Below are 9,593 nucleotides of genomic sequence, written 5' to 3'. Positions count from 1 at the left end.
TTCCACAGATTCACCACTCTCTGTGTGAAGAAGATTTTCCTCATCTCGGTCCTAGAAGGCTTCCCCTTTATCCTTAAACTGTGACCTCTCGTTCTGGACTTCCCCAACATTGGGAACAATCTTCCTGCATCTAGCCTGTCCAATCTCTTTAGGATTTTATACGTTTCAATAAGATCCCCCGTCAATCTTCTAAATTCCAGCGAGTATAAGCCTAGTCGATCCAGTCTTTCATCATATGAAAGTCCTGCCATCCCAGGAATCAATCTGGTGAACCTTCTTTGTACTCCCTCTATGGCAAGAATGTCTTTCGTCAGATTAGGGGACCAAAACTGCACACAATACTCCAGGTGTGGTCTCACCAAGGCCTTGTACAACTGCAGTAGGACCTCCCTGCTCCTGTACTCGAATCCTCTCGCTTTAAATGCCAGCATACCATTCGCCTTTTTCACCGCCTGCTGTACCTGCATGCCCACTTTCAATGACTGGTGTATAATGACACCCAGGTCTCCTTGCGCCTCCCCTTTTCCTAATCGGCCACCATTCAGATAATAATCTGTTTTCCTGTTTTTGCCACCAAAGTGGATAACCTCACATTTATCCACATTAAATTACATCTGCCATGAATTTTCCCACTCACCTAACCTATCCAAGTCACCCTGCATCCTCTTAGCACCCTCCTCACAGCTAACACTGCCACCCAGCTTCGTGTCATCCGCAAACTTGGAGATGCTGCATTTAATTCCCTCGTCTAAGGCATTAATATATATTGTAAACAACTGGGGTCCCAGCACTGAGCCTTGCGGTACCCCACTAGTCACTGCCTGCCATTCTGAAAAGGTCCCGTTTATTCCCACTCTTTGCTTCCTGTCTGCCAACCAATTCTCCACCCACACCAATACCTTACCCCCAATACCGTGTGCTTTAAGTTTGCACACTAATCTCCTGTGTGGGACCTTGTCAAAAGCCTTTTGAAAATCCAAATATACCACATCCACTGGTTCTCCCCTATCCACTCTACTAGTTACATCCTCAAAAAATTCTATGAGATTCGTCAGACATTATTTTTCTTTCACAAATCCATGCTGACTTTGTCCGATGATTTCACCGCTTTCCAAATGTGCTGTTATCACATCTTTGATAACTGACTCTATAATTTTCCCCACCACTGATGTTAGGCTAACCAGTCTGTAATTCCCCGGTTTCTCTCTTCCTCCTTTTTTAAAAAGCGGGGTTACATTAGCCACCCTCCAATCCTCAGGAACTAGTCCAGAATCTAAAGAGTTTTGAAAAATTATCACTAATGCATCCACTATTTCTTGGGCTACTTCCTTAAGCACTCTGGGATGCAGACCATCTGGCCCTGGGGATTTATCTGCCTTTAATCCCTTCAATTTACCTAACACCACTTCCCTACGAACATGTATTTCCCTCAGTTCATCCATCTCACTCGACCCTCTGTCCCTTACTATTTCCGGCAGATTATTTATGTCCTCCTTAGTGAAGACAGAACCAAAGTAGTTATTCAATTGGTCTGCCATGTCCCTGTTCCCCATGATCAATTCACCTGTTTCTGACTGTAAGGGACCTACATTTGTCTTAACCAATCTTTTTCTTTTCACATATCTATAAAAGCTTTTACAGTCAGTTTTATGTTCCCTGCCAGTTTTCTCTCATAATCTTTTTTCCCCTTCCTAATTAAGCCCTTTGTCCTCCTCTGCTGGACTCTGAATTTCTCCCAGTCCTCAGATGAGCCACTTTTTCTGGCTAATTTGTATGTTTCTTCTTTGGAATTGATACTATCCCTAATTTCCCTTGTCAGCCATGGGTGCACTACCTTCCCTGGTTTATTCTTTTGCCAAACTGGGATGAACAATTGTTGTAGTTCATCCATGCGATCTTTAAATGCTTGCTGTTGCATATGCACTGTGAACCCTTTAAGTATCATTTGCCAGGCTATCTTAGCTAATTCACGTCTCATACCTTCAAAGTTACCTTTCTTTAAGTTCAGAACCTTTGTTTCTGAATTAACAATGTCACTCTCCATCTTAATGAAGAATTCCACCATATTATAGTCACTCTTACCCAAGGGGCCTCTCACGACAAGATTGCTAATTAACCCTTCCTCATTGCTCAATACCCAGTCTAGAATGGCCTGCTCTCTAGTTGGTTCCTCGACATGTTGGTTCAAAAAACCATCCCGCATACATTCCAAGAAATCCTCTTCCTCAGCACCCTTACCAATTTGGTTCACCCAGTCTACATGTAGATTGAAGTCACCCATTATAACTGCTGTTCCTTTATTGCACACATTTCTAATTTCCTGTTTAATACCATCTCCGACCTCACTACTACTGTTAGGTGGCCTGTACACAACTCCCACCAGCGTTTTAAAATGGATCTTCCCACCAACACACCCAGAATGAGTGTTAATTACTGTCATATTCATGCAATGGGATGTGGATTGGATTCGTGCATATATAGACAATCAGTTAAGTATCTGTTTGTTGGTATGTCTGGTCTGCATTTTACTGTTGTGAGCTGCATTTTAAATTTAGTCTACAATCCATATTCAGATCTGAAGGTTAGTTGCTGAAGTCAATATTCTCTATGTGTCCTAACCCCCAAAATCCCCTAACACTGGGTAGGTTAATTGGTCATTGTAGTTCGTGCTGTGATTGGGTTAGGGATAATCGGGTTTGTCATGGGTTGTTGGGCAGATATGGCATGGTCTCCTCTGTGCTGTATTTCTAAATAAAAAGTTGGCAAAAGGAAGTAATAAATAGGAGATATTTTATTTTCTCATACTTTAAAGTGAGTACAATCATTATAATAGATGGCATCAAACAATTAAAAGCGTTAAGGACCATAGGTTATACAAAGGTAAATAATGAAAGTAAATAATAAATACACATAGTTTAAATTTTATAAAATATGTTTAAATAACATAATAAATGAGTACATTCCTGCACACTGCTGTTGAATGTGATTCGAGTGCTGTTGAGTGGATCTTTCAGAATATGCACTTGCTAATGCAGCAACAGCAAATTGTGCTTCCTTGATTTAAACAGCAGAAGCAACAAGGCATCAAACATCTCTATGCAAAATTGTTGAAACATTTCTTGAAATAATCACAATTTCACTTTGCTTTTTCTTTGCTCTGCAGTACATTTCTGGTAAGTAACACCCTTGTCAATTTTAACTCAACTGCAGTTGCCTACGGAATAGAATACTTGCAATTATGTGGAATAGTTCAAATATACTAATAAAATGTAATCTGGACGGACATCCTGAACCCTTGTTATGCCAATACCTGTATCCTATCACCTCTATGCATGCATTCTGGTGAAACAATCCAGAATAGTTTGATTGATTTCACCATGTTAATCTTCTGTGTTTTTTTTAATTAAATGCAAAGTTCAATAGCAAAACATATTTAAAATGTACATGAATGTTTTTGAACATGTTATAATGGAAATAACTGCAGGCTGGACCTGCAATTGTGCAAGAGCAGCAGTATTAACCCTCTAACCCCTCTCACCAGTTCACTCCACACTACTAAGCCCAGAAACTACGGTGGTTAAGGATTCTGGCGGAGAGGAGTTGAGGACCAGCAGAATTCAGGTTGTTTGACAGGTTGGTGTAACACAAGAACCTTATCCCCAGACAATAACTCCACAGGTACAAATAAATCGCACACAGTGCCTAACCAGTGAAAACCAGAAATTAACTATTTCTTGATTTTTTTTTCAAGCATCTTCAGCACCTCTCTCTGAGGTGAATTTCCATCAGCCCGTTGGCAAAGGTAACATGTGGTCGACAAGTTCAGAAGAGGTTGAGTCCTTTATATATTCTTAGTGATCTTTGTTTCTAGAAAAAGAAAAGAATTTGCTAGTAACTTTGAAATACTGACTTCATGTTTAAGAATGGTTAAGATGAAAACATCCTATACAGACACAAGTAGGTTTTCCCTGGTCCCTGCCTTTCACTTCAAGAGCCTCCACATTCAGCACTTCATCCTTTGCCATTTTCACCCATTGCAATACATCCCACCACCACCATACCTTCTCCTCCCCACCCCTTTCCACATTCTACAGGGACTCTCCCTCTGTGACCCCTGGTTCACTTCTCCCTCCCTTACCCCTGAGAGTTTTCCTTGCCCTTGTCCTTACACTTCATTGTTCAGCACCGTCTGGAGACCTGAACAGTCCTTCCAGGTGAGGCAAAGGTTCACGTGTATCGCCTGCAACCTTGTCTGCTGCATTTGGTGCTCCCGATGTGGCCTCCTCTACATTAGTGAGACCAAATGCAGACTTGGCGACCTTCTCACAGAACACCTACAATGGCCATTCCAAGCTCCCAGTTGCAGAACCATTTCGACTCCCCTCCCCATACTCACACCATTCACCCTTGGCCTTCTCTACTGCCATGATGAAGCCCAAGGCAAATTGGAGGAGCAACGTCTTGTATTTTGCCTGGGTATGAATATTGAGTTTTCCAATTTTTGGTAAGTTACCACCCTCCTTTCCTTCTGATCCTCCAGTCTTACTGCCTCCTTTTTTACACCACACCTCCCAATCCTCTTCACTTGTCTTCATTCCTTTCTCCTTCCTGGCTTCATCCACCAGTTTTCCACACAGCCTCATCGGGTTTCAATTGTCACTCACCTCTCGCCTAATGGTTTCCTTCTCACCTCCTTTACTTAGCCAAATGTAGCACTGGTAGCACTTAGTGTTTCTGCTTTTCTCCCTCCAGCAGCGATCACCCTCTACACATTCCCTTTCCCCCAGTATCTGTTGCTTTTTCTTTACCCTCTTTCTTTCTCTGCCCACCCCATCATTTACCTGCCAAAGTCTTCCATCTCCACCTCCACTCACCTGCCTGTCATCTTACACCCCTCCTCAGGCCAACAATTGCTCAGAGTACCTCCTATTCCCCTCACTTCTCCACTTTCAGTCCTGATGCAGGGTTTCAATCTGAAACGTTAACAATTTCTTTCCTCCCATGACCTTCCGAATTCCACCAGCACTTTGTTTATTGCTAAACCTCTAGTTTCTATTGTAAAAAAAACAGATTTTTACCATTGTGTTATCTTGCTTAGCATCTTCTTCACCCACTGTGACTCTGGATTCAAACATGTTTTCTTTCCATTCTTAAGAGTAGCACTGAAATAAATAGAACAAGTTAGTTTGGGCTTATGGTTTTGCAGATTGAAGGAGCAGTGTGTCAATTGAATGCATCTCATTGCATGCGGTGCATTTGCCAACTGTCATTATGCTCAGACTCAGAATCAAATCCTCATTCTCGCATTGAAGGAAAGGGTAACTCTGATGAAATTACTCACATGATTTCAGTTTTGTGGCAATGTGGTCCATGTGGGATGATTTCCAAGTTCTTCATGTGCTTTGGAGAAATAAAGACAGATGCAGTTCCGATACATTTGCAACGCAGGTCGATTTTCACATTTCCAATGGCTCGAGCTGCACAAGCACAAATTTGAAATGTTAAGATCTAAATTTATATTTCTCAAAAGCTTAGGCTTATTGCTTTCTTTATTGAAACACTGTAGTCGTTATTAATGGCAGTTATTATAATATCCTGAAGAGAGAGCCAGACCTTGATCTTTCTGAGTGGCAGACTATGTTTGAGTGGCGAGGCTCCTGGATCAGCATCAAAACAGAGATGTAACCTTTTATACCTGCTGGAGCTGCAGTCACGAGGTTAGAACTCAATGGTTACAACCTTGTATACCTGAAGCTGCAGTACAAGCTACTAACACAGATCTTAAAACATTCTTATGCCACATTTTTTCATTACTAAAGGAGTGCCACTGAGAACAGTCCTTTCCAAATCTTTACACCACAGAATTGGAACAGGACATACAGTGAGGAAAATTGTATGCAAAAACTGTAAGGACAAAGTTGTCAAAACTACACATAGGACATGTGTGTGACTCAGACTCATAGGTAAACCATACCTGATCGGGAAGTTTAGAATATAATAATCGTTTAAGGTGAAAATAATTTTACTATGAATTGCCATTGGTTTTTACCATAGGACGGCACGGTAGTGCAGCAGTTAGCACAACACTTTACAGTACAGGCGATCCGGGATCAATTCCCAACGCTGCCTGTAAGGAGTGACTGCGTGGGTTTCCTCCCACAGTCCAAAGATGTACCGGTTGGTAGGTTAGCTGGTCATCGTAAACCGTCCTGTGATTAGGCTAGGGTTAAACTGGAGGGTTGCTGATGGAGCAGCTCGAAGGGACAGAAGAGCCTACGCCACACTGTATCTCAGTAAATAAATAAATGTTTAACTATTGTAGAGTTTTTCTACACTTTTATACAAAGAAGGGTGGAAAATTGAAGCATTCATCCCTTTGCTCTGATTTTTCTTAAGCTTTAAGTTATTAAGGATCTCCCTTAAACAATCTTGCTTAAGGAATATCAATGTGCATGCAAGTGCTATCTATCTGTTTATTCTGGAATTACTAGATGCCCAAAATGAATGGACTGAAATGAACAACATTCCCTCTGATATGAAATTCATTAAACATTCAAAGGAGCTTTTTCTCAGCTAATGACTATCCAGTTTTCAGGGAGGTAAAAGCACAGTAGCGTAGTGGTTAGCACAACGCTTTACAGTACCAGTGACCCAGGTTTAATTCCCGGGCTGCCTGTAAGGAGTTTGTACGTTCTCCCTGTGACCATGTAGGTTTCTCCCACAGTCCAAAGACGTACCAGTTGGTAAGTTAATTCGTTAAAGTAAATTGTCCCGTGATTAGGCTAGGATTAAAGTCGGGGGATTGCTGTGTGGTGCGGCTCAAAGGGCCAAAAGGACCAATTCCGCACTGTTCTTAATACCTAACTAGCTAACTAACTAACTGACTGACTAACTAATTAAATAAGGTCTGTACTTCACACCACACTATCATAAAGGGCAGTGTGTGTGGATTTATTCTGACTGGTATTCTGGACTTTTTAGAGAGTAATACTGACACAGTAAGATATACCTAATAGTACATCAAAAAGATTCTTATTGATAGGCTTTGCTGCTCAGTAAGTGAACAAAATAATCATAAAATATAACAAGCGCAATTCTCTTACCGTCTGTCAAAAGTCCCGATAGGACCAGGATGGTTACGATGATGAAGATGTATCTGCAGTTCATCATTTCTCTTTTAGCTCTCAACTGTTTTAATGCAAGCAGGTTTCTGCCTCTTCTCCACAAAGTCACGTATTTATAGGCTGGAAACATACTCCTTTAGTAATCAAGGAAATTCCAGAGACTGGCAGCTGTCCAAAGGGGCTGGCTGAAAACTTTGGCTCCCAGCTGAAGGTAAAGTTTATGATTGACTTAGTTAGTTTTTCTCTGTTAGAACAAATATTTTGTTCAGGTTGATTAGTAAAAATAAACCGAAGCTCATAAAACCATAACACTAAAACTAATTGTTCAATAACATTGCTTAATTTACCTGCCATTGCTGAGAGTGAGGGTTGACATTTAAGGAGATGTAAAGCAAACTTCCAGTAGTTCCTGTCTATTACTGCTTTGGCCCAAATGCAATCCTACCTGTTTTGTAATATCTATTGTCAAGATTAATAGTGGTATCACAATTATTAATTAGTTACTTCACTCACATGTCTATACTAGTTGTATTTCCTGTAATTTTGCCCTTGGCAGTTAGAGAGTATTGTGGCTAAAGTGAGTCAAGAAAATTGATGTCAACTCAGAGTGCATATTGTAGTAACACAGTCAGTACTAGAGTGATGTACTTTCAAACATAAAGTAAGTGAATGTCAAAAAAAAACTCTACAGAGACTGGAATAACATAGAAGAGTACAACACAGAAACAAGCCATTTTGCCCACAACTTTGTGCCAAACCAGCAAAAAATCAAATCAAAAACACCCAAAAACTAATCCCTCCTACCTACAATGTCCATATCCCTCCATCTTCCTCACATCCATGTGCCTATCTAAACTTCTCTTAAAACGCCTCTGCCACCATCACAACCAGTGCATTCCAGGCATCCACTCTCTGAGAGAAAAACTTACCCCTTACATCCCCTTTGAACATCCCCCTCTCAGCTTCAATGCATGCCCTCTGGTATTAGATATTTCAACCCTGGAAAACAGATACTGCCTGTCTACTCTATCTATTCCTCTCATAATCTTGTAAACCTCTATCAGATCTCTCCCTCTGTCTCCGACACTCCAGAGAAAACAACCCAGGTTTATCCAGCCTCTGATGATAGCACATGCCCTCTAAACCAGGCAGCATCCTGGTAAACTTCCTCTGAATCCTCTATAAAGCCCCAACGTTCTTCCTATAGTGGGGTGACCAGAACTGTACGCAATGTTTTAGATGTAGCCTAAACAGAGTTTTATAAAGTTGCAACATAACCTCTTGATTTTTGAACTCAATGCCTCAACTAATAAAAGCAAGCATTTCATAAGCCTTCTTAACCACCCTATTGACCTGAGTAGCCACTTTCAAGAAACTACGAACTTGGATCCCAAGATCTCTCTGCTCAGCAACACTGTTAAGGATTTTACGGGCCCCCTGTACCTTAATCTTCTAGATTAACGTCAGGTCACTGGTCTGAGTGCTACTGGTACCAGGTAACCCAGTACTACCTGTCGCATGTCGGGTAGTCGGAGACTAAACCAGCTCCCCCACCAGGCTTGCCTGGTGAGGAGGGTGACTAGACACCCTGCAGGACGGAAAACAAGACCTGTCAAAGAGCAGGTGAACCCTCTCGTAGGGTCAACGGCCATCTAGTAAACACGTGCCGTGAAGAGTGGAAAGGGCATCCCTTGCATCGAAGCTTGGCCTGGCCACTCACTGCAACAGAACTTCCCCCAGCTGTCTTGGACCCCACCATGCCACTGGATCCGGGAAGGGATGTCGGGAGGGTGGGTCTGGACCTGTGCAACCCCCTACTCACCTAAAATCCACTCACACACACGCTGTTCCTTTCTGAGGAGTGGGATATCCTCAAACTGACTAACTGACTGAAAGGAACCATCATCATCTTATGGGATGGGTAGCCAGAGAGAGAGATTCTTCTAGATTAGGCTCTCCTGATGGAGTTCGTCAAACACTTCACTAAAATCCATGTAGACAACATGCACTGCCCTACCCTCACCAATCTCTCTTGTCACTTTGTTAAAAAACTCAATCAAGTTGGTAAGACATGACCTGCCCCACACAAACCCGCTCTGGCTCTCCCTAATTAGGCCATGGGGTTTCCAAATGCTCACAGATCCTATCCCCAAGATGCTTCTCCAGCAATTTCCCTACAACTGACACGAGACTCACCAGTCTATCATTCGCAGGACTTTCCCTTGCTCCCTGATTAAACAGAGGTACCACATTAGCCACTCGCCAGTCCTCCGGGACTTTGCCTATGGCTAGAGAGGACACAGAGATACTGGTCAAGGCCCCAGCAATCCCATCTCTTGCCTCCTTCAATCACCTGGGGTAAACCCCCTCAGGCCCTGGGGTCTTATCCACCTTAATACTCACTAGGAGGCCCAACATGTCCTCCTCGACCTCTAAACACCCTAACGCATTTAAAGACTCAGCACTGAT

At 42.2% G+C, this 9,593-nt stretch overlaps 1 protein-coding gene across 1 annotated transcript; it reads right to left on the bottom strand.

Annotated features, from left to right (window-relative positions):
• Positions 1-2,794: 2,794 nt before the first annotated feature.
• On the bottom strand, positions 2,795-7,223 carry LOC134357596 (alveolar macrophage chemotactic factor-like). Its single transcript, XM_063069218.1, has 4 exons — positions 7,104-7,223; positions 5,342-5,477; positions 5,079-5,162; positions 2,795-3,867 (listed from the first exon to the last, which is right to left on the bottom strand). Coding segments are annotated over exons 1-4 (288 nt in total). The 5' UTR covers positions 7,171-7,223; the 3' UTR covers positions 2,795-3,866.
• Positions 7,224-9,593: the final 2,370 nt, after the last annotated feature.

The sequence above is a fragment of the Mobula hypostoma genome, chromosome 16 (assembly GCF_963921235.1).
Source record: "Mobula hypostoma chromosome 16, sMobHyp1.1, whole genome shotgun sequence".
Classification (NCBI taxonomy): Eukaryota; Metazoa; Chordata; class Chondrichthyes; order Myliobatiformes; family Myliobatidae; genus Mobula; species Mobula hypostoma.
This window is presented reverse-complemented; position numbering and strand designations above follow the sequence as displayed.